General features: G+C 36.0%; 1 protein-coding gene across 3 annotated transcripts in view; it reads right to left on the bottom strand.

Annotated features, from left to right (window-relative positions):
• RP1 (RP1 axonemal microtubule associated) overlaps window positions 1–26,772 on the bottom strand; it is a 202,946-nt gene that overhangs the window by 158,147 nt on the left and 18,027 nt on the right. For 2 of the 3 annotated variants that reach the window (XM_021292984.2, XM_065053559.1), the window contains exons 2-3: window positions 17,460–18,110; window positions 15,915–16,086 (exon numbers count right to left, since the gene is read on the bottom strand). In XM_021292984.2, coding sequence (XP_021148659.2) covers window positions 15,915–16,086; window positions 17,460–18,098 — 811 coding nt within the window. In that variant the 5' untranslated portion in view covers window positions 18,099–18,110. Of the gene's footprint in view, window positions 1–15,914; window positions 16,087–17,459; window positions 18,111–21,172; window positions 21,315–26,772 lie in introns of those variants that run through there. The other variant, XM_065053558.1, reaches the window with a different exon arrangement.

Genomic DNA, 26,772 nt, shown 5'->3' with positions numbered 1-26,772 from the left:
ATTCACATCCTCTACTACATATGTCGTATGACAAAGTCAAATTTGCAGGAACATAGATCACTTTTCAAACACGGTTTTGAAATATTCTATTAAATTGTATGAAATACAGCTTTATTTTTTTCTTAAGATATATCAGCTGTGCCCAGTGCAGTGTTGCATAATGACAGTCATGTAGGTGCTCAGCAAGCTGGCTTGGGAATTACAAACTCGTCACTTCAAGCATTAGGCTGTCTCAAAGCAAACAAGCTCTGCTGAAAGAGACCTCTTTATCCCTGCAAAGGCATGATGGGATATGCAGATCCCAACATATTCTTGAATTGCATAATAACCTCAGATATCATTACTCTTTCCATAGTTAAATGTCATAATTTTCAAGACCAAGTATGTAGATTTAGGCTTTGGTTTAGTGGAAACTGAGTAGCAATGGCCTGGAATTAAGGGAAATGGTGTCACTGGGGGATGGCTAATAATAGGAAGGAATATTAAAAAAACATCCTCATTCTCAGTGTTTCTAATTAGCTGATACCCATCTCAAATAGTATATATTTAAGCACCCGCTAAGCTTGTTAAGATCATTTTGCACCACTAGTTAATATCACTGTTTCTTAAAAGAGAGCTTTCTTTAAAGCACAGGCAGCAATAATGCACGGCTTTACTGACTACAAGCAACCCCTGTCATCTAATGACTCATCTGTGCTACACATTTTGCCTGTATTACTGACTCTTCCCTCCATGACAGTGTCTTTGATCCTGTCTGCTCTGGCTAAAACATGAAGAAATAATATAGCAAGGACAAGTGAGCTTAACACGATACGATGAATTTTGTCTTTATTGGCTATTTGAGATACTTAAAATATATCTGTGTGTCTTAAACTTCAGGCAATAAGCTACTCTGCAGTTCTGTTGTGAAGTTCAGTGAAATCACTCTTGTTTTGAGTGTCACTCAGTATTTTAAGTGCTAGCCATGCACATTTTCTTAAAGGAGTCAGTGGATGTTGATCCTGATACACAGAGTTATGCTGTAGCAAAATATTGTCTGATGACTAGTGAAAACAATGATTTAAAGAATTTGCATTTAGTTTTCTGTGGCATTTTAAAAAAATACAGTAGGATTGGTATTTTTACTTACTCATGTTTAGCTATGTCCAAAACCAAAATATATTTAAGATATTGATAATAAGGGTGACCTAAGCATAGTGCACATCAGTATCTTTGTACATAGGAAATAAATGAGAATATATGTCCTCCATATCACTTAGCACATGTTTGAATAATTATAACTGCTTTTAATAAAAGGCAGATTACAAGGCGTCGTAAAGGTACATTATGAAGTCTAACATTTTAATGAGACCTGATGAGAGAATCTATAAGTCTTGTTTGTGTCTTGCTATAACCATTGGGTAAAACCTATTGAGGAAACTTTTTTTCTCTGTGGCCATTCTGTTGTGTGTGTAAAACACACATTTCTTGGGAAATGCAGTACTGTAGATTCATTACCTATTAAAATAGATATTTTCTCCCATACTTTGAGAGGAGAGAGAGGGACATATTCACATAATGCTTGCTTCATCGTTGAGGGCAAACCTCAAGGCCTTGAAATTCAACAGTAATGTTTTGAGATGAACTTAATTGTTTGAAAAATGTTTGTAGGGCTATGACCAGAGTAGAAAGTGTGAAAATTTTAAAAGACAGAGACAGAATCTGAGAGAAGTTCCATCGTTCAAGAGCGGGCATTTAAAATATATTATTACTGTGAGAAATTTGGAGTACCCATGGCTATGCGATTTTAAAAAGATACTTTTCAAGCAACACTTTTCTGAAGCTACTGTGAATGTGCAGCTATAGTACCAATGGTTCCTAAGTAATTATATTGTCATTATTAAATAATAAATTGCAAAACAGCAACTCTTACCAACAGGTTAACTTAATCATTACAAGAATTGTCATAGCCTGAATACATTATACTAAAAGAACAGAGAAAAAATAAAAACTGTGAGACCTGAGGAGGAGAAGTAACCAGCAGAATCACATTTTCCAACAACAGTGTGACCCTTCTCAAAAGTTGCTGTAATCTGCTTGTCCCACAGCTGAAGTTAGCTTGCTGTTTCTGTTACAAAGGGGATTCTTTACACTATCAAAAGCAGTGTCTGCTCCAACTTTCTGTGAGCCATGACTGAAGATAGGTGACCATATAATTCTCCATGTTAATTTCATTTATAACTGAGAAACTAGCATATATAAACAACATCTAAGTCATTCTGTGCAGGTGTACCTAAGGTCTTGTCTTAATATAGTTTATTAAGGTAAGAAAATTGCATTAAATAGTCCCCCTCATTCTTAGACTGGATTAACATGGTAATTAGACTAATGATATTTGATAACACCAGTGCTATAACAGTCAAGCAACTTGTTTAATAGTGATAAATTTAAAACTTAAGTGGTCATGATTTCTTGTGACATCCTTGGAAGTAAGGAGAATTATGCCTTATGCATTTCAGAAATGAAAGCCAATAAATGATACCAAAGTATTGCTTCTATACACTCAAATTGAGGAGCTTAACACTTCTGAGAAATCGGTCATTTCTTATTAGTTTTTGTTATGTACACTTTTAGGTATGCAAACCCATGTCATCCAGCTTTTTATATGTCACACTGAAAATAGTAGTGATTACTATAGATCACTGTGTGCAATGACTTTTTCTCCAATACGCTGTTTTCAGTCTCTTGGAGCCTTTCCAGTTAATACTGGAAATGAGCTCTAGTTGAAAATACCATTATGAGATAGTACTGGAAAAACAAAACAAAACAAAAACAAACAAACAAACAAACAAAAACAAAAAGAAAATACTGTATTTAGAAGAAATGCTAGTCTGGACTGTTATTGAATAAGATTAGTATGATTAGTATTTTTTTAAATGCCTTAATATTTCTATTGGTTCACAGTAAAATTAGTCCAGAATGCCTTTGGTTTAAAAACAGGGAATTTTCAAAACTAAGGGAAGAGGTTAATGAAGTAAATTGAACTGAAAAATCAGGTATAGCAAAGGAAAACAAAATGAACTTGTAAAATGGTTATTTAACCACACACACTAAAAGAGAATAATCAATGAAGGACAGCAGAAAGTGCAAGGAAATGCACTTTAAAAATACTACCAAAACTTAATGCTATGAACAGGGAATTTATCACTTACAAAAAATAAAGGAGTCATTGATGTGACTGTAAGATACACCAGGAGAGAGGTTTCCAAGTAAAGAAATTTTACTCTCAGTGTCGCAGAGTTCAGAGAGACAATCTTTTAAATATTGCACAAAGTTTCAGTAGCCATATTAAAATATTAAAAATAAAAATAAAAATTAAAAAATGGTTTATTGAAAGGTAAAAAGGTCCTGAGAAAGAGAACTAGGATGATTAGAGGAAATATTTATGTAGGAGAAGGAGGAAAAAGACATGTCTAAGTAAATGACAACAATGGCTTGGGGACACATGTGTATAAACTGTCCGTGACTAAGTTTAGGATAGGAATTAGAAAACAGTTAAGACAGACATCAGAAGGACTCAAGCTCTAAAATATTCTTCCAGCAGAAACTATAATGACTATAGGTAACAAGTTTTAAAATGAGATTTAGTGATTAAATGGAATTACTTACCTGACTGTGTGGGGTGTTTTTCTAGCAGGAGGGCTAAACTAGATAAGCTGAAACTGCCTGTGACTGTGATTTATATGTTTTTTTGGCTGTTTCTTTTTTAATAATGGCAAGGCAAAAACTGAATTCCTTTTATAACAATAGCATAAACTATATAAAGCTCTTGAACGCCTGCTGAATTGTTTTCTATCCTGTTCTTCACACATTAATATGCTTGTCATTTCCGAGTGTTTTTTTATCCTGACTTATTCAGAAAGTCTCTATGCTTTTTGCAGTCAATGTGCAGACTTAAGCTACATACATAAAGTAGCTCATATCCTTTCTCATGGTGTTTTTCCCTCGTCAATCAGCACATTGCACTAGTCACCAGCATGGTGAGGTTCTCTCTTCAGCCTTCTCCAGCCTTACTTAATGAAAGCAACTTTATTTTATCTGCATATCTCAGACACTTAATATTCCATCTCTTTAATGAACCATTAACAATTATGTAAACCCTTTGAGAGTATGGTGCATCTAACTGTCAACCTTTTGTCCTGCTCTAAGGTGAACATTTTATTCTTTCTCAATTAATGTATTGAAATCAGAATCAAGTCTTTCAGTTAATATAACAACAATTTCACCACTTGCTGTGGTCTCTGCTAGTTGTATCATACAGTACATCACATCAGAGATTCTGAGTGCTTAGTTTGCTCAGGAACCTTATAATAAGTATCTGATTAAAGGTTCTTGACTTTGATCTGAAAAAGTTAAGGTGCTGTGAATCCAGCAGAAAAACTGCAAGTGATGAAGACAAACATATGGCTGTTAATTAGCCTACCAAACATTAAACATTATTTACAGCATAGAAGTCTGGTACCCAGAATGCCATATGACATTTAGTTGGATGCTAGTAATTTCAATCTCCTTTTTCCAAACATAAGTTTTAATTCTGTATTGACATATAAAAGGATGAAAAAATGCCATCAAGACTATTCTCTTGAAGCAGTTCTAGAACATGCCAAGAAGGATGCCAAAAATGTAGAGATGGAGGGAAGAACATCAGAAAGAAGGCCAGCATAAGAAATAACACACGGCTATTTGGTGTGAAACAAATTAGATTATACGCATTGCTTTAGAGTTGTAATGTCAGTTTATTACATGGAGTACAATGCTTCAAACAACAGAAATGTATCAGTCTGACTCTGAACTCCTAAAAAGAATTGAAGACTACTTCTAGGTTTCTTACCAGTACTGAAAACTCCTTTTGCTCCAGATCCAACTTCTCCTTCCCCTCCATGTGCCTTCTGTCCCACAGGGAGACAATCAAATCCTCCAGGCCAAGAGAGATTTGTGTCAGCCTTTCATTAGTTCCCCAGTCTGGATAACCAAAGGATCATGATCCAGGGCTTATCACAGCCATGTACATGCCAGTTGGTCTAGACAAAGCCTCCAAGAGTACAGAATGACCAAATTCTCATTCCCTAGCTTAAAAATACCACTTTCTTTCTTCAGGTAAATCTCTGACTCCATTGACATTGAAGTAAGGTACTATGCAGTGTTAGGGATCAATATTTAACAAAAAAAAAATTAAACACTCTGCCTAATCACAATATACATTAAATATTTTCCCATTTTCTACTTAAAACCATTCACTAAAAAATGTAAACCATATATAATTGCTTACTATACATACATAATATTTAAAAATGCTGTAAACAGGTCTCCAGAATAATTCTAATAACAGATTGAAAGATCCTGAAACATATTACATATGCCTTGGATTCTCATAGTACAACATATTTACACACACACACACAAAAAAAAAAAAAAAAAAAATAAAAGGACATGGACCACCATGAAAGTACAGAGGTTAAAGAAAAACACACAACTAAAACTTGTAGGGTATGTAGAACAATTTTAAGAGTAAATGGTTCTGCCTCAGAAGGGAATATGGCAAGAGCAGTCAGGAAGTCCATTGACACACAGTATCCTTTCTCAGTTCCTGTGAAATCTCAGTGGCAATAAATACGCTGCTTTTCTAGTTGTCCTCTGGGTAGAAGAGGTAAACTTCATTTGGGGTCTGGATGATCCTGTACAGAGACTGAAAGATCTCTCTACTCACTGAAGTTGGCCTTTAAAAACTGAATTAGCAATCCAATAATGTTAATCTATAAAAAATTAATATGACTTCTGTTTCCTACTTCTCATTATATTTCAGTATTTCAATAGTATTTCCTACTTTTCTTTAAAAATTAAACATATCCCTTGGTTTTGCTCTGGAAAAAGTGTTTCTGCTGAGAGGTTGTTCTCAAACCGTCTCAAATGTCATTAAATACAAGAATCTTATCTTGGAATTTGGGTGGGTATTTCCAATTTCTGCTTTCTGTTCTAACAAGCAATAGTTGTTTCTCTATAAATGAGATGGTTGGTATGTAACTGAATATCTCTGAACAGATAACTTTTCAGGGAAAAATGATTTTTAACGAAGAAATCACTGTCTTAGAAGAACAGCTTTTCTTCCTATATTGGTTCCCACAAAATCTAATTAATTATCTGTGTTTCAGCAATGTGATTTACCTTTATCTAGATCTGGGCTGTATTCACATTGGAAGTTTTATTTGGTGTGGCATTCAGCAGTTTATTTTGTAATTTTATTTTCCTGAACATGTTTTCACTAATCTAATGTTATAAAATTCCATGATCTCTATTACAAGCCTTTCTCTTCTTTACAGTTTCCATTATCTATTGTACAAATGTAAACTTCTTCTTTTTCTTCCTCTTCTTCTTCCATAGGAAAGGCATTTTCATTTTTCAGATTTTCAGAGGCATTATGTTCCAGGTTATTTAAAGAAATGTCACACTTCACAAATGTTTCAGAATGACAGGCTTCTGTTGGATCTTCCAACATGGGAGAAAATTTTTCTCCAACAATATGAATTAAGGTTTGGCATACTTTTGGCTTTTTATTGGTTAGCTCACTATTTGTGCCTATCACAAGATCACTGGGTATGTGATTGGATGTATTATTTTGACAGTTGCTGAATACCACTAGTTTTACATTCATATCCTCTATAACGTGTAACTTCCCTAAACTGTTTGTGTCTTTCAGAGTTGAAGATGCAAGTATTCCAAAGTTGCTAATAAAATCTAAGGTGTTATTAGCATAAAATCTATTAAAAATATTATTGGCAATCTTATTGATACAGTTATTCTTCAAAGTCACGTTATTATTTTTTTCTGTTATTAAATCTTCCCCTGACCATTGTTCACTCTTTTTGGCCAACCAACATGGACCCAGCTGATTCTCAATATCAGATGCCTTTTGGTAGGCACATCCTCTCTGTTCCTCATTAATTGGTGTTACCATCACCATCAGTATTGGACAATGTTGGCCACATATAGCATGAAGTTTATCCAGAGAATCTTCTTCCTGAAGATCATTTCTGCTAGCAGTACTAACACCAGTTGGTTGAGACTGTGTGGGTTCATCATTTAAAGGATGTTCCAATGGATGCACCTTGTTATCAGGCAATCTAAGTTCTACAGATGTAAAGGCTGGAAAATTGTTATCAGCCTGTGTGAAAGTATGTGTGGAAGTAGAACCTACCGTGACTGATGGCTTGATCTTTTCTTTGTTTGTTGCAGCAAGGGAAGAAATCTTACCATTGCGGCTAGGTTTGCTTTTTGTACTTAAGTCGTCCTGAAAGGGGTCTGAATCACTATTATGAGGTATGTTGAAGTAGTTGCAAAAATTTTCAGATGGTTTAGCCATGTCTTCAAGTTCTGAAGAAGAGATTTCATTGAGGACTGGGTACTGATTCAGATTGCCAAAGTGTGAGTATGGAATGTCATCACTGTTAGTATCAAGGACTGTGTCTGTTGATGTTGTATCCAAATTACCATACATTCCTGTCCGTTCAGGTGGTGATCTTCTTATCAAATGATTTTCTTTGAGAAGCCATTTGCCTTTATCTATTAATATTCCTTCATCGTCATTAGCTTGTACTCTAAGCTGACAATGTTGCTTTGTAGATTCCCCTGAACAGTCATTAGTATAAATTGCCTCTTCTCTGTTAAGAGTAGATTGTGGTGTTGGTAAAGTATTTTCTCTTCTCAATATAGTGTCTTCTTTGTTTGTGTTTACTGGAAATTCTTGTGAAGAATGTGACAATTTCTCTGAAGCACAAGACCTAGGTTCTTTTGGAAAATAAATGTGGTTTTCCACCACTGTAGAGTGTAATTCTTCAGTATCCTTTTGAAATACTTTTGACATATAAGGAAATCCTCTGTGAAAGTCAGGTTTAAATGAAGCTTCTGTCTTGCCATAAAGTCGTTCAATAGTTCTTTTTACATAGCCAGTATTATAATGTTTTTCAAGTACTGCTTCCTCTCCACTTTCGTTGGTCAAATCACTGGATGCTCTGAAGTTATAATCACTCTCTTCAGTATCTGGTCTATAATCTGACCAGTCTGAAGTAGCAGGACTTTTAAAACACTTTTTTAACTGAGACGTGTCTGAACACATTTTATTCTCTAGTTCTTCTACTTGCAATTTCTGTTCTCCTTCACTCATATCACATTCTGTAACTTGTTTTGATTCATAACAAAATGATAATGGAGAGATTGTAGATAACCTCTCAGAGGTTTCTTCACAAGATTCTTTATCTTTCTGGTCTTCATGTACAGAATATTCCTCATTACATTCTGCAGAGGTTTCAGCAGCTAGTTTAAGTTGGTTATTTGTTTTTTTGTCATTACCTGCTGACTTTGGATCAACTTTCTCATCTTCATTTTTATCAGTACTAACACATGTAATATCTTTTTCACCTTCTAACTCAGAAGTATCGTGATCTAAAATATTATTTTTATCATTAGAAGTTACACTATGAACCGTTGAGTTAGGTTCTACTGACGTTTCTGACTCCTCATCAGTGAATGATATATCAGTGGTTTTATCTTGGGATTTTTTACAGAGGCTATCAGGCATTTCTTCATTTCTTTCAGGTGGTTCTATAGTTAATGCAAGGATACAGCTATGTGAATTAGTATCGGCACATTGACCATCTAGCTGTGTTTTGGAAGCACCCAAGTCTAAAGTCTCTGTTTCTCTATTAAGATCTTCCTGTATATTGAAACAGCTTTCCAATTCACCAGGCAATTTTACATCTTCTTCAGAATTTACACTGTTCTTTGGAATACAAGACTCAACTGGTTTTACATTTTCACGCAAAGGAATATCATTATGAATGTCAGATATGGGTATATTCTCATGAAAATGTCTGGAGTCCTGCATTTTGAGTTCTTCCCCTAAGTGTAAAAAGTTATTTTCTGTTGATTGTTGAAAATGCGAGAAGGCAGCCTTCAGTTCATCAACTTTTTCTATGACTGTAGTTTGTTTCAGAAATTGTAATTGTGTAAAAATTTCAGAACAGCTACAGGTAGTTTTTTCCACATCATCTTTGAATGTCCCAATCAAACTGTCTTTCAGATTCAGCACAAGTAGCCAAGCTAGGAGGACATTGGAGGAAGAACCAAAAGCTGAAGAAGAAAGATCTGAAAGGCGGCAAGCTTTTCCTATACAGCCACTATGTTCTTTCTGGAGACCAAGCAAAGCTGATTGCAGTTCATGCAGCAACATGCTAGACATGCAATTATTCTGAACATCAATTCCCATTTTCTCATTGACAATTGTGCAATCAACTTGAACAGCAACTTCAGATTTTTTTCTTTGACATAGGTTGGCATCTTGAACGTCATCTTCTGATGTCCTTTTATCATTGCCATGTGTTTCATGAAAAAAGTGTAGTTTACCATCATGATGAAATTCTGACTTCAGTGAATACTTAGCTTCTTCTACTATAGTTGTACTAGCATGAATCAGAGAGTCAGTTTGTTTTTCACCTGAATCCTTGGCTGATTCTTCTAAATTTCCCAATTCACAAATAGACTTTAATGTTTTTTTGGTTAGATTGTGTTCAACCAGATGGTTTTTTCCAGTCACATGCAGTTTATTTGTGATAAATCTTGTTTCTTTATCTATAGAAGCATCAGTATTTTCTTTTGGAAAATGACAGACATTGCTATTCTCTACATTCCCTTCTTTTTTATTTATGGGAGGCAAGACAGGATTTGGCAACAAGTTTTTCAACCAAGTTTGTACATAGTTTTCAAGTGAATGATCAACAACCTCCTCTGGAAAGTCCTCCTGTTTTAGAGCCTCTACTGTAATAACACTCTCTGACATATTTAACTTATTTGTAAATTTATTTGTATTTTTCTTCATCCCCTTTTGCTTTTTCTCTTTCTTTGATGACAAATTTTCCAAAATATTATATTCCTTGCCTTTTTCAAAGTTGAGATTCTTTGGCACTTCTGACAATGGCTTTGAAATCACTGGTGAGTTAGATGTCTGTTCAAAAGAACTGTTTGTGAGCTGTGTGCCTTCTTTCTCAGTACTCAGTGTCTCCTGACTGTGTTCACATTCATTATTTGAGTTAACTGTCATTAGACCATCTTCAGTCTTTGTAGATGAAATGATACTATTTTTTTTGCCTGACTTCAATTTTGCCTTGTCCAACTTGTTGGTTTTACTTCTTGTTTTTTTATTAGATGATAGTCCATTTTGTCCCCCTGAATCCTGGTGATAGAATTCATGTTCAGGATGTGTGGTTTTGTCTGAATTGACAGACCCATCATTGTTTTTTACAAAAAAATCCATTCCTTTTTTCTGAGGCATTTCAGAATAACTATCCATAGCTTTTGTTGTGTAATCCTGTGTGGGTTTGCTTGTGATATGCATTCCCTCACTTTTAATTATCCCTGAAATTTCTTTATCTCCTTGATGTTCACATGTACCTTGTTCTAGATAGCTAGAGGATTTTCTTTTCTTCTTTTTGGTGAGGGAAGGTGCAGATTGGCTGTCATCAGTGAGATCTGTTGACATCACACATTCAGTCCTGACACTGGTTTGATTCTCACTTTCAGTAACAGTTGGAAAGAATCCAGTTGTTGGATTTATTTTCTCAAGAGGAGCTTTACTACATGGAGGTTCCATCATCTTCATCTGGCTGTATCTGGCACTGGCTGAATGCACTGAATCTTGAGAAATAGGTAATAAGACAGCAGCTTTGCCTTTCCTTTCTTCCTTTGATGGACATAATTCTGAATAACTAATGAAAGAGCTCACTGATCTTTTTATTTGTTTAATATTACATGACTCATGGATGTGGTCTGCTGAACCTGGCCTAGCTGCCTGGTAAATTTTTGATGATGGTGTGAAACCACTGAAGGTGGCTTTGCAGGTTGATACTAAACTATTATATGTACCTTGTTCCACATCTGATTTCTCTAACATATTCTGTGCCAATTCATCCTTGTCAGGCACTTCTAATGTCTTACTGTTTGTGGTTTCTATTAAATCATTACTTTTGTGGCTTACTTTAAAAAGCATTTCTTCTTTTATATTCTCTGAAGAAAGCTTGAATAAATCATTGTCACTCATCTCGCTAAACTTAAGATTACTGACACTTGATTTTTTTCTGCTTGAATGGGCTACCATGCAATACTCAGATGTATTTTCTCCATTCTGTATTTCCTCACTGTAGGAAAATTGCCCTATTGTCTTCTCCTGAACCTCTTTCTCAGATACCAAGGTGACACTTTCAACTACTGCTTTCTTTTGTCTAACACGCCTTGGCCCAGGAGTGGGAGGCCTATAAAAGCGAGGTCTAATGTTATCCTCCGGTACATCACTTATGTCTGGATCTGTAGAATTGTTCTTACAGCTATTACAACCAGCAGTTTTTAAATCAGACTCTGATTCTTTATCTAACTGTTCTGCATTGAATTGCTGTAATGAGTCTTCCTCTTCTCTTTTGTAGCTTTTCAAAAATGGAGTATCTTTTGGTTTTGTACATTCTGATACATTTACATCAGATAAGCATTTTTCTGCACGAATTGCAGAATTACAAATGGAGGCATTTTTGTCATCAGAAAGCCCAGCACGACTTACAGTCGTTGTCCATTTAATGGTTTCTTCCTCTTTAATTCTGAGTCGAACTTTCATTTCCACTGTGATGCTGCCATCTTGATTAAGGTGAACTGATTTCTCAATGTCATCTTCATACTGTGCCACAGATAATCCTTCACCAGTAACTAACTGATTTCCTCCTACACCATGACTCTCAGGAACATAGGAAGAATCTGAGTTGTTATCATTTTGGTTGCTACCATAGCTGGACCCTTTGTCAGAAGAAACTGAGAATATCTGAGATCTTGAGCTAGAGCCCATTTCAGCTCTCGCTAATTACATTGAAAGAAGCCAAATTCAGGTGGAAAGCAGAGCAAATAAGTATCATGCATAAGGATCCAGATGGAGACACAGCAGACAGGCAGCAAAGGAAGAGAAAAGAAGAAAGGAGAAAAATTAATACAAAAGAAGCTAATGAAGTATGCTTATTTTACCAGAGTATTAAAAAGTAAAGAGGAAAACATTGTTGTTCTTGCTGTTCATTTCAGGAAGTTGTTAGGGAAAAATAACCAATTTTTAATATAGAATCAAGCATTTAACTACTTTTCCACTTAATTTGATTTTGCAATGGGTTCTCTCTAACGCCAGAGCTATAGTCTTGTTTGAAGTCCCAAAAAAGTACTAAATACTTTTATTTTATACTTAATTGGGAGGTGGGGTTGCCTTGAACCTTTCAAGGTATTCACAGGCCCTCACTTGTTTGCACTTCAAGCTACCAACCTTACCTCTTCTTCATGCCTTAGTGATCACTAATATATAATTGTTTGACCAACCTGATCTCCTTCTACGACAAGGTGACCCACCTAGTAGATGAGGGAAAAGCTGTGCATGTTGCGTACTTAGATTTCAGTAAGGCCTTTGATAACATATTCCACAGCATTCTCCTGGAGAAGATGGCAGCTCATAGCCTAGATAAGTGTACTCTGCCATGGATAAAGAACTGGCTGGAGGGCCGGGCCCAAAGAGTTGTGGTGAAAGGAGGCAAATCCAGTTGGTGGCTGGTCAGGAGTGGTGTTCCTCAGGGCTTGGTATTGGGGCCAGTTCTGTTTAATCTCTTTATCAATGATCTGGATGAGTGGATTTAGTGCACCCTTATTAAGTTTGAAGATGACACCAAATTGGTAGGGAGTGTTGACCTACTGGAGGGTAGGATGGCCAGATAAAGGGATCTGGACCGGCTGGATCAATGGGCTGAAGTCAATTGTATGAGGTTTAACAAGGCCCAGTGCCAGGTCCTGCACTTGGGTCACAACAATCCCAGGCAGTGCTACAGGCTTGGGGAAAAGTGGCAGAAAGCTGCCTGGTGAAAAAGGACCGGAGGTGTTGGTCAACATGTGGCTGAACATGAGACAGCAGTGTGCCCAGGTGGCCAAGAAGTCCAACAGCATCCTGGCCTGTATCAGAAATTGTGCGGCCAGCAGGACTAAGGAAGTGATTGTGCCATTGTACTTGGTGCTGGTGAGGCTGCACCTTGAATACTGTGTTCAGTTTTGGGTCACTCATCATAAGAAAGACATTGAGGTGCTAGAGATAGTGCTGGTGAGGGGCCTGGAGCACAAGTCTTATGAGGAGCAGTTCAGGGAACTGGGACTGCTTAGCCTGGAGAAAAGGAAGCTGAGGGGAGACGCTATCGCTGTTTACAGCTACGTGAAAGGAGGTTGTAGCATGCAGGGGCTTGGTCTCTTCTCACAAGTAGCAAGTGATAGGAAATGAGGAAATGGCCTGAAGTTGCACCATGGGAGGTTTAGATTGCATATCAGGAAAAAAAAATTTACGGAAAGTGTTGTCAGGCATTGGAACAGGCTGCTGAGGGCAGTAGTAGAGTCATCATCCCTGGAGGTGTTTAAAAAGCATTTAGATGAGGTTCTTAGGGACATGGTTTAGTGCTAAAGTTAGATTATGGTTGGACTCAATGATCCTGAGGGTCTCTTCCAACTGAATTGATTCTATGATTCTATGATTTCCTATTAGTTCTTGCAGCTAGTGCTAAAATGTGCCAGTCTGGTTGAACATACATGTCCCTGGGTTTAATCTAACAATGTTAAGTAATTACTGTGACATGTGAATAAAGAGTTCAGGTTCAATTCCCTGGACTGATCTTCCGTAGATAAGTAAATGCTGAAGCAATTGGACTTCTTATAAAATCTGAATTTAAATCGTGACATTCTGAGATACATTTTATGCTACAGTACTGTAGACCATGGCACAAAACTCAGTAAAGCCAATGAGAATACTTTCAGATTCAATTAATTGTGAGTTTGGCCCAATGTGTTTGCATAAACATTAAATACTTCCAAAATATGTTCTGATTACTCTGTAAAAACTTGACTTTAAAAAAAATCCACATATCTCATCTCTCTCTAGCAGTTATCACTGAAAAGGTGAGAGATAAAAGAACATGAGATAAAAATAAAGTTTTGCTGTCTTCCAAGAAATTCTGCATGTGTGAAGGAAACAGTGCATGTACACCCACACAAAGACATCCACAACTGCTACTGATACCTAAATATATAGGAGCCACCACTTAACAGAAAGGTTTCACTTGCAGAAAGGTATTTTAACATATGCAATATTATCTACATTGCTTGAATTTAAGCATATTTTTTTTGCTCAAGTGAGTCACAAATGGTCTCATATCAAGACTTGCACAGTGAACATATTACTATTACAGATATGTCTCTATAATTTCAGACCACGTGCCTTGCAAGTTTCCCAGGCGTATGCTTTGCTATGAACTGAATCAGAAATAAAAGTTCGTACTAACTCCTCTAACACAGACCAGACCTTATGCTTCCCAAAGTAAAAATGTCACCTTCTCTGTCTCAGGAATTGGAATGAAGTGCCTGAAATTTGATTTTTCAGGCTCTCACATTGTCAGTGATGTCTCCTACACAGGATACTTTTGAATTTCTCAGGTTAAAGACAAAAAGAGGGTTGGGATTTTCTCCTTCTGTAATTGCTTTTAACTAAAGATTAGAAGAGGGAGTTTATCAGATTAGCAACTACTCACATTTTCTACCATTGCAAGGCTCAATTTTTGGATCAAAGCAAAATTTGGGCAGGATTTTTTGTTTCTGTATAACTTTCATTCTCAATATGTTTCTATTCATTCTCTCTCGACTCATTAGTTATCCTCTACAAACAGCTCTCAAGCTCTGCAAGTCAAAAAACATGAAGGCTGAGAAAAACTGAAGTGAAAGTTTTGATGGAGATCTGATAAATTCTGAGAGATGTGGAAGAAACCCTTTCAAGTAAATGGAAGCCAAGCGTCTTATGTATCAATGTGCTCTGTGACACTGTCAAGATTACCATGGAAAGTCAGCACAGCAACAATTACAGTGTTCCCTGGACTCTTCAAGGCAGCATGAGGCTGTATCAAGAGTACAAGGATTAAACAAGTTTCCACCTAGACAGTACCTTTGCCCTACAAGATGCTCTAATGTCAAGGATTCCCACATGACCAAAATCTCTGGAACTGCAGCATTTTTGTTACCCTCAGCCTCAGGCTATTCAGCTGACCTTCCTCCTCTGCAACAGCTCCTCATGCTCTTGATCATCCACTGGCTACTTCACAGTCTTACTGATGTTGTCAGTGCCACAACTCCATGAGTGATCAAAGGAAAATAACGTGTTTATCTTCTCCCAAACATATAAAAAAAAACCCCATTTATCACAACCATGAGGATGTAGGAAAAGGTGACACTGTTTAGACAAAAGCAGCTCCAAAAATATTATGAATTTGTGAGTGGATGTGTGCTGTAGTGTTTTTCCTGTTGATGAGGAGCATGGGACATGGGAAAAAGTGTAAGGCATGACAATGACAAGTCACACCTTCACTTGCAAGGGAAAGTTCTGAAAACTGTACAAAACTTGCTAAGAAATTCAGTCAGTTAAGAGCCTGGAGTAGACTATAGCTTCTCTTTTGCCACTGCCATTATTAACTGTGACACCAAAAAATTAATACCAAAGACAATAAAGTACATTAAAATAAAATATGCTTTTAGATTTGCATCCATGTTCTAAATAAGTCTGTTTGAAAGCAAATACGCATAGTAGCTGAGTACTTAGCAGAAACTTACATTTTAAAAAGAACATTGACACTTTGATCTTTCTCATGCCTATAGAAGAATCAGAGCAGATATAAACAGTTTCAACTGGTCTTTTTTAATATCCTTGATCCTAGTAAGATTGTCATGGTTTATGTCTTATGCTGAGAGAGATAAACTAATTAATAAAATACAAATTAATTCAAAGAACTTACTATTTTCACTTTCTGACTTGGTATTTGCTTTTGGGTACACACGATTTGCAATTCCAAGCAATTTAGCAGGCCGTGAATACCCAAGAGAATCATAATTGCTTGGTTTAAAAGGCTCTCTCCCTGCTGCAACTACAGCTCCAGAGCACAATATCAGGTCCTGAAGATTAGGAACCTAGAAAAAAAAAAAAAAAGTAACATAAGTAACATTAAATTATCTGCCTTAGTAACTAGAAAAAAATAATGCAAGAGATTTATTCCTTTCATGCTTAATTATCTTCACTTCTTAGTTTCTACATTAGTTTGCAACAGGCTATTAAATATGTATCACAGCATGGAATTGATTTTTCAGTTCCTATAAGGCAATTCCTATCTCTGTGAGGGTATGTCTTGTTATATAAATAGATTAGAAAAAGACTTCAAGAAGCAACTTGAATCCAGATCAAAATTTTCTTATAATTTAAATGTTTGCGTATATAATTTTGTTTCATCATTGCACAGTGACTGTTCATAGCCATGAAATAAGAATATGCATTTAGACATAGGTATACATATTAACACATATGTGGAGTAAGAAAGGGGAAAATTAGAATACACCATAAGTACTTGGCCTGTCTGCCACAGAGGAATAGGACAGAATCACAGAAAAATATACATTGTAAAAAACCTCTGGGGGCCATGTAGTTTAAGCCTCTGCTCCAAACAGGTCTGGCTGGATCAAGCTGCTCAGAGCCTCATGTATCAGTTTTGAATTTATGTTCCAAAATATATTGGAAGATAAGGCTCACAAACTGCACTTCACTGACATATAAGTGATAGGGACCATTTTCCAACCTAATACAGAGTTTCACCAAATGGAGAGTAAACACAAGATTTCCCTTGAACTTCTGCAGCTCTGCATAAAGTTCTCTTTCTAGATACCTGTTAGGTATAATCCCAAGTGCTTTTCTGTGGTTAAACAACACACAGATAAAACAGTAAGTGAGCTAAAATTATATAAAACAGCATGTGAGATGAAAATCAGGATTATTAGTGCTACGCTATCTAGGTTTAGAGGTCCAGAAATTCGTCCATGGTTTGAAAACTACAATAGGCAATCAGGTGTCGTAGATCCAAGTTGTTAACAGCAAGACAATCTGAATTTGTGTAACGATAAAACGTATGGCTATTAGATGCTACTTATCGTATTTTTAAAACATTAAATTCACAGATAAGCAGCATTAAGCATAAAGGAAGTTTCTGGGTAAATGGGTAAAAAATATAGACTTGAAAGCATGCCTGAAAGAGGCCTGAGTAAGAAAAAGAAAAGCATTTTTCCATGATGACTTCAAATAAAATGTCCTCACTTGCTTCTCTCTAATTGTAAGATTCCAGTATATTTTATCCAAGCCTTGGGGAAAAGGCACAGAAAAGAAACAGCTGAAATTCAGGATGAGATCTCACACCAACCCAGTGTCCCAAGCTTATAATTGATAAAATCACATTATTAATGAGAAATAATCTAGAAGCAATCATAGGAAAATTGTCAGTGCTTATCTTTATTCTCACCTTTCTGCCATCAGTGGTATAAAGTTTCGCGACTGGATATTGCATTAACTCACTCATATAATCCAAAAAGGCCTCAAAGGTTTGTGTATTTTTCTTTCCCAGAACTATGGTGCACCTGAGTCTTACATCCCCATTTTTGAAAACAAGCATCTTTTTGGGTGTTGTTATTTTGTTTTTTCGATGGCCAAATCCATCTTCATCATTTCTTGCTAATTGCACAGCTCGACGACGAGCGCTGACAGGCCGACTGATCTGCCAAGGCAGCGGCTTTTTGCTTGCCTGTTCCAGGTTGATGGGCTTCATTTTCCTCTGATGGGAGCAAATATAAGATTTTCCATCTTCAAGATCCTCCAGATTGGTGATGCTATGTCTCCCTTTGGGTGTACTAATATTTCTTACTCCAAAAGGTAATGGGACCCTTTTGGATAAACTATCCAGCAGGGCATCAAATGTTTTGTAAGACCGGTTATTAATGACCATTTTGATCCCATTAAACTGAGGATCTCCACTTTTATAGAAACGGATCCGTTTTGCCACAACAGGTTCGGTAACATTGAAAGGGCGCGTGGATAAACTCTGTTCACTCTCAGAAGAGTTTGGCTGATTCACTGAGTAACTGGTTGAAGGTGTTTCACTCATTTTGACAGGAATCTAGAAGAAAGAGAAGAGGGATGTAAAACTTTTCTTATGACTAGTAAGAAAGGTTCAGAAAAAGAATGCATAAGAAACCAATCAACAAGTTGTGCCAAAAATCGTTGGATTTAAATGGATCCAAGCTGTTATTTCTAAATTCCACAAAGACTCCTGTACTGTCAGATTAAGTTAGCATAGCTCTACTTGCTAATATTCCCAAAACTCCACAGTAAAATTCCAAATCTCTTATCATTTTTTTTACAAGAGATATTTCCTTAGAAGAAGGTACTTTGTCAGTTCAGAATGATAACTAGATGATTTCTTTCTTGAGGATGAAGCTAACAATGTTTCATATTTAAGATATAAGCAAAATCTTTATTAGGAGAGAGCAATTGGTGCCTAGGCATGAGCTGTATTCAGTCCAAAATAAGAAACCTGAAAGACAACACAATTCATTCTGATCTCAAATAGTTTTATATGAGGGCAATTCTGTTGGAGTCAGAGAAAAGGCTCCTGATTTACTACACTGTAAACTATACCAGAATAAGACCCAAAACATGTTTTAGAGTTAAGTTGCATCATAAGTTGACAGATTACTTGCTTTTCTATTGTAAGTTTTATATTTTGTGGTACAGAAACTATTACAACATTTGCATTTATACCAAGAGAAAAACTACTGATCAAATCAGACTTTTTTTTTTTTTTTTAATAAAAGTCTTTAAATCCTTTATACGGACACAAAAATTTCAGGTATTCTTCAGTAGAAATAGCCTTTACATTGTAACATTTTAACAGTGGTCTTTTAAACAGCAGATTATTTCTGACAACTATATTGATAGTCTTGATGCTTGGAAATAGAGCATTCTTGCTACAACCTTTCCATTTGAATCCAATCTACATATAAATAGTGTAATGACAACCCTTTAAATGAATAAAATGACTTTATCTTAGTGATTGGCTTGCTTTGGAACACAGGACAAAAATGCTAGTTGATTAATCAACCTCTAAGAAGCAGCTTTAGTAGAGTTTTACTGAAAAGCTGCATAGCAGTCTCAGGGAATATATTTGTCATCAAAATAATAGAAATTAAATTCTTTGACAATGTCACCTTGGTGTAGCTGCCATATTGACTAATGGAACAGTCTGTTCTGGCTACTACGTATTTTTCTTAATGAAGCTACACAAAACAATATTTTGTCTCTTTTACCTCAGTTCTGAAGTCAATAAGAAAATGTTGCTATTTTTCAAAACAGTCAAGGTTCAAATAAAGTCAGATTTGACAAGATTTTATCTTACAGTGTTCTTATAACTTTTCCAATATTTAATTGTTTTCAGCTTGGGTGTTTTGCCTTCACTAAGAGTAACTTTTAAAATGTTCATTATTTTGAACAATGACAAGAGCACAGGAAGTGTCTCCTTTTAATACATTATTTTTGTTGTAAATTGTACTCATTATAAGTACTAAACCTGAAAAACAACCAAACAGGTCTGCACGAGAATGATGTACACAATGTTTGATTTAGGTAATCACAATTCCATTTAAAATCTTAATTTTAATAAAATAAAATTTAAAACCCTGTAAGTATTTAAGTAAGGAATAAACAGGAATGCATTTTCAAGCTTGGCTTCAGCAACTTACACAACCCAGTTCATGATGAATAGTGAAATGTCCTACTTTCTGTGGTAGGGAGGAGCTCCACTTCAACTGAACTCACTGAGAGCTACAGTTGCTCATCTTTTTTGACACATGTATTCATTAGCTGTCTAAATTTTCATTACACTTCTAAACTGAGAGATTGACAGGTGAATTAAGACTAGGGACACAATTTGAACCAGCTGTTTTATGCCTCGTGCATCATTGTGTTTACACTGGTATTCCTAGAGGAAATTTATGAGGGCATTTTTATTGCTAGCTGCAACACAAACTTTCCTACTCTGCAGAGCAAATGTTCTACTCCAATGAAAGCAGCAATGACAGTAGTAAAGCTTGTGAGTGAACTGAATGTCATGTTACCCCATTTAACTGGCCAAGAAGACTTGAACTCACAGAATCCAGTGCAGGTTCTCCAGGGAAGGGGACAAAGCTGTTAAGTGATCATCAATAATGGCCAGAGATATAAATGAACAGACAAAGATCCTCAGCTGCTATGTACTACGACTTATCAGCTTTTATGAAAACGGAGTGAAATTTCATCTAACTGTATGATTCTTCACTCTTACAAGAGATAAAATAGTTGGATTTTGCCATGAGACTTCTGAAAATAATCGCTTTTGAATTAGCCTCTCTGAAGTTGTTCCAGTTATTTGTACCTGTACAAAACATTCAGTTATGTAAGCATCAACATATACTGAAATACATATTTTACATAAATGTAATTATTAAACTGAATCTTGACACTGTGGAAGTAACAAAATCCAAAACAAGCAAAGAGATAAGACACATTAAAGGAAAAAAGGTAAATTTTATTGTAAAGATAAAGTAATTTGAACTCACAAAAGCAACCAAGAAAAGGAAGATTTCCTTAGCAAAGCATAAAATGAATGATAAAGCAGATATTTTTGGCAAAGAACTGATGGTTACATAGCACACAACGTATAAATATTTCCTATTAATAATTTTAATAGTGGAAATTACTTATGCAACTTTCAGATACCTTATAATTGCATCTTACAAATAGCAAACCTTTCAGCAAATGAATAATCAACATATTGTAGAAGTTACACTACAGGTGATCACATTGTAATAGCTTCATTTCATCTTAAACATAGAATTGATTTTCATACTTAAGTAATTTTATTCTAAAATTAAGAAATAGCTAATCCTACATGATACAGAATGCCTAATAAGATATTTTGGCAATTACAATGTTAAGAATTTTATTCTGCAAGAAAATCAAACAGAATTCAGAAATTAATCCCTTTGCCTGCAATCACATAAACAAAACCACTCATTCAAATTTTATGTACAAAGCTGCTAAATTTTATGAAGTCACTAAGTGGAACCGTTTGTTCTAAATATACGAGAATATGTCTAATGCCATATAGCTGGTAAGCATTGCATAAGATTTCATCATACTCACCCACAGTCACAGCCTATGCAAATAAAACAGTAGTTAGCTTGTTTTCAGAGATTTAGAAATTGTATATGTGATTGTCTATGCCATATGAAATTCACATCCTTAGTCTTATTCCAAGTGCGTGCAGCTAGAAAAAAAACATCATAATCCATTTGCTTAATCTCAGCTAATGTTAATCACCAGACCAGGTTCACTTCGGGTAGCCATTGTTCAGAGCAGAATGTCTAACATCTCATTCAGCAAGTCCTCTTACATTATTTTCTAAATCTATTTACCTTTTAAATATTTAATTTATATAATTTTCTGCTTACTTAAGATTGCTCAAGAGACTCACAGAACCACAAAAAATGAAAATGTGGGTGAGGAATGCAGGTCATCTAGTTCATTTTATCAATGTACGGCTATCCTCTGAACTAAATTCTTCAGCAATATAAATTTTAAATATGTTAAAATGGATCTTCTACCACGTACCTTCTGAGACTATTTATTTACTAACTCCTGCCATTAATTCTTGTTTTTTTTTCAATCATTTGGTCAAGAGGACCCTCTTTGTGCTAAAGAGTCTCCCATATTTTCTCTATTGAGATATAACAATGAAAATAGTTACACAGGTTTTTTCACAAAACTCCATGAAACATGACAGTCTGTAGGATTTTGTTATTCATGAGGCATTCTTCATTTCAACATTTTGGAAAAACTGCAATGCAATTACTTTAATTGTGTATTTATATCATTTACAAATAAGCAGAAGGATTATGGCTAACTGTATCTTAATTATGCCACTTTAAGCATTTTTTAAATTTTTCCATTGGAAATCTATGACCCTGGATGGTAACTGTTCCATCTAATTGTTACCAGATGCATAATCTGATTTGGAGCTTCTTTATTTAATCAGGATTATAGTAAACTCTCAAAACCAGCTGTGTAGAACAGTAACAAAAACACTGTTCAGTAGCCACTACCACTGCATGTCGTAATATATAGAAGTTTTAAAATATCGCTTCAGTTCCACTTTCATAAGTTATATAGGCACAAACATTAGATGATAATCTTGCACAGATATTTTGCTATAAACATTGCTTTCTTAAATATTATATTAAGATAATTATTTAGGTCCTTAATCTATTTTAGCTGTTATACTACTTATATTCTAGTCAGTATTCTGCTGTTTACACTTGTTCAGAAGATGAACAACTGCAAATTCTATGTGTTAGTTCTGATATCTTATAACTTAACCATTCCTACAGGATTTTTTTTTATTGGTTTTCTTTTAAGTACAGGTTTTAAAATATCATTGCTACCCTCATTAGCTTTCCTGTGCATGCAAAGTCACTTTTGATACCCAGCTAATCTATCAGTAGCTTCCATTTACCACTAGAATTTGAGACCCAAGAAGTAATAGTGCTGCGACCTGGTAAAGATGATAAACAAGTGTCACCATTTGATGGTGTGAATGCCCCTTAATTCTCTAAGACTTCAAAAGGCTTACAAAGGTTCTGTCCAGACACATGTGACTTAAAAGCTCCACTGTGTTCCTACTTGTACTACAAACACTCCATATATTCTGAAAAGATAGAAGAAGTAATCAACTTTAGAGTGAAAACAGCATGAATAAGAATCATGTTTAATTCAGATTTAAAGCTAACAAGCCACAAAAAATATCACAGTCCTATAGCAATCATTATAGACACAAAAACACCTTTCATCCATTCATGTGGGCAGCTTGGCTGATATCCATGGAACTACTAAAATACTGTGATAAGAATTTAGCCTTGATATTTGGAGAACGGTTGTTCTTTTTACATAAACCATTTGCAAAGAAAAAATGGGGAACATAAAATTAGTCCAGAAAAGGAAAAACTAAAGTTAAGAAAATTTAAGAAGACAAAATAAGGCCACATGAGAAAACATATCAGTGATTAAAATTATAATTGCAAGCAGGATTACAATTTTCTGGGTTCTTGTAATTCTCACTTTTAAATTACATGCCTGCTTATCTCCAGAATATCTTCACTTCTAAGTTCTAATACTAAATGCTTTGTAAGCATTACTGACTGGTCATTAACTAAAATTATGACCATATCCCTGTGAGGCAGTCACTAACTTCGGTTCTTATCTGTCAATGAAAAGAAGAAAGCTCATGTTTTGCTCTTTTTGAACACAGTGGCAGATCAGTACAAAGGATCTACTCCAATGACAGACATCAGTGGCAGTTTTTCTTTCAAAGGGTGTTCTCTAGGAGAACAGCAGCATAGAGACCGCCATTTGAAGGTCCAGTGACCACAGTTAGCCTGCAACACCATTCCATCCAGCAAAAGGCACCCTGAGCAAATACCTGGCCTGCAGTCCCTGGGCTGAACCAAAGCTCAAATGGAAGTTTTCAAAGTCAAGCAAAAGTTTCTAACCGATGCCAAAATTCTTCGTATCAGCCCAGAAAAGTACAGCACCAAAATAATTGTAAAAAATATTTTTATTGTTACTCTTTTTGATTTTGATTAATTACTCCTAATTTTCTATAGATTTTACTTTATTAACTGAACTGATTAAATGCTACGAGTACCTACGAGTACCTAAATATAACTCAACACTTTCCACCTCATTCTCTGAGGCTTCAGTGTTTCTCAAAACCAGCATCATATCCAGGAAACTGATGTCCAAGAAAGAAAAAAAAATGTGTTATCAATTAACAAACATTTGCTGATATATTTTTTTTTTCCTTAGCAGATAACCAGCATCCCAGGTCGAGAAACATAAGCAGACTTTTCTGCAGCATTATCCTGAGTCAGAGCAGGGTCAGAAGCATGTGTGATGTGGCCCCCCCTCCCCGGCAATCCTGTGCCCCTTGAATGACACTCTTTGTTCAAGTCCAAGCCATATGGAACAGCAGTTAACACTTGAGTATTTTTATCATTCAAGCGTGAGTCACTTCTTTAAAATGGGCAGTTGCTACACCAGTTAAACTATTACTGTTGACCTCACGCCCTAAGAAAATGCTGATAATGTGCCTTATATTTCCAAGTCCCTTCAACCTCTTGTACCTCTGCTTTTTTTTTTAATTGGACTGCTCAGCAAGCTATGGAACTAGGAAACTGTTATCAAGCTAAAAAGGAAATTATCACATTAGAAGCAGGGGCCTGGGTCAAGTTCCCTTCAGTGTACCCAGCCTGCTTACATCCTTTCCAGTAAAGCCTTCCAAAAAATGTGCCACTATTAATATGTTACTACTGATAAGATTTTGAGCCATTGCATTACAACAACATTTTAGTGTTTGATATACATGAACTTCTTATCAAGTTAATCCCCAGAGACTTTTATTCATTAAATTCTGCTACATAGATTTGATAACCAACAGCTGGGGATGCAGAACGGGAAAAAAAGTGTGCCTTTGGGAGGTAAAAAAAAAACAAATCTGAGGCCTGCTTTTAAGAGACCTCTGCCTGGATGGTTAGATGGACTGCAAAACTCCTGTTTAACCTGTTCTGGCTTTTGTCCACCACTAAATTTAACTCAAATCCAAAGGCCTGTGTGTGTTCAGCAGGTAGCTTCCTATGGGAAATTTCTGGTCTGGTAGAAGTAAAAATTGACCCATCATCTTTAAATGGGTTAGGATTTCACTCTGGAGCATATCACTTGTCTCAGCGTTAAATGCATAAACATTCTCAGCTTAGTTTTCCTTATTTTCTTGGCTCCGGTGTACATAACTACCTAGACTCACCCTCTGTTCTGTAAGATATACTAGAAGGCAAGGCTCAGACATACTCGCATTTTTTCTCAAATTCTTTAAACATGAAAAACAGTGAGTAGAAATGTATCTCTATCCGTAGTTTTCTTTGCCTACAACATTGCAAAAATTTCTTCTGTCTCTCAAATATTTACCTTAATGACCCTGCCTGTGCTTTCATCAAATTAACAATGCAGCCACCTACACTTACTTTAAAACACAAACGCTAACTGCAGATCTAATCGGTGCTGCCAGCTTATTAAAGATTTACTTCTTCCTGTATTGGCTAGAAAACTCTTCTGTGGACCCTAATGTTTTACTGAAAATTTCACCCATGGAAACAGCTAGGGTTGTCATAAATTCTTTTTTTTTTTTTTTAATACTCTTTTAACTTCCTTATACTACCTACCAATCCGTTAAATTGTAATTATAAATCTTTGCATCTCCCAAAGAGCATGGCCAAAGAAAAGGATTAAGCAGGCAGCACATGAGTTCACTGTCTAAGTTGTTATCATTTTTCCTTTAATTTTAACGCCATATGCCTCAATTTGTCTTGCTGAAATTCTGTGCAATGACCTTGCTAACCTATCTATTGCAGAGAGACATTATGAAACATAAGCTAAAGAAACCTCATGAAGCTCCATCAGCATTAGTGACTATGAAGGACAGATCCTGAAAGACACAATAAAATCCTCTGGTGAAGTCTAATATTATTTCCTTGATGGAGTTCAGAGGCTGGTTTTAGAGAGAGTGATTTCATAAATTGAGACCAAGAAGGGCAAAAGACAAAGCTTAGACGTGTTATACAGCTTTGCCTCCTACAAACACTTTAAAGTCTTTGATCAAAATTTACATCTTCAAACACTTTCTCTGATCTGCTGCCTACTCCTGTAGGTGCCCAGGCTCCTGAGGCTCCTGAATTGCTAACAGTACAGCTTTGCTGCTTGGCACGTGTACAACCATCCCAGCTCTGAGCTGCTTAATGTCTTAGCTTTGGTGCAATGCACAGCTCATCACTGCTTTGTCCATCTTGCCTGAAGAAACCTGACTATCCCCTCTCAGAGCCCAGTCAACAAGCTGTGGCTGTCCTCCATTCTTCCAGCTAGTAGTTAAAGATCTGTCTCACTGCTCTGGAAGTCCAATTCATTGACTGATTTAGAGTGAGGATTTAAGTCTGTATATCTCAGCTTTCAAGACAGTGAACCAGCAAAATGGTCCTCCTCCTATCTAGGTTTTGTGTAAGAGAAGACTGATCTCTGTACAGTATTTAATTCAAAAACAGACTTCACAGCTACAAATGCCCAGTGGTGAGACACACCTAACTTTAAGCCTAAGTTTAGATACCCATTTATTTGATGTATGTGTGAACAGTATCAGATATAGACCCCGATCTAAAGGCCCTGCATCTACCCAGGATGCAGGAGCCAAGATATCTAACTTGAACTAGAGGATGCCCAGAGGAAACAAGCTGACCGCCTTCAGTGTTGATTCACTGTGCCTGAATCCCCAGGACAAGTCCAGCTTACTCAGTTGTGTTAAATATAGGGGCAAGCAATAAGCTCTGAGAAATTAGAAGCACTGCTGAATTATATTTGACTGTCATACTTGCAGTACTAGATGTAAAAAACTGAGCTGAATGCATGTTCCTAAAATTAACCCAGGATTCCCACAATGAATTTTAAACCTGAAGACAGTTACTGCTTCTGTTACTATAGCACTCCAGAATACTTGGTTTTCCCCCTTCTGCATTTGTTCTCCCTTACACTTAAATAAAAATTTGATAAGTAGACATTTCTGCATATGCATATTTATATCTAAGTATATGCAGTTACACATACACATACACACACTCGCACACACAGCACCCACAGACACAAACTCT

Source organism: Columba livia, chromosome 2 (assembly GCF_036013475.1).
Source record: "Columba livia isolate bColLiv1 breed racing homer chromosome 2, bColLiv1.pat.W.v2, whole genome shotgun sequence".
In the NCBI taxonomy this organism is placed as follows: domain Eukaryota; kingdom Metazoa; phylum Chordata; class Aves; order Columbiformes; family Columbidae; genus Columba; species Columba livia.
The sequence above is the reverse complement of the archived record's forward strand: the minus strand, read 5'-3'. Positions and strand labels throughout refer to the sequence as shown.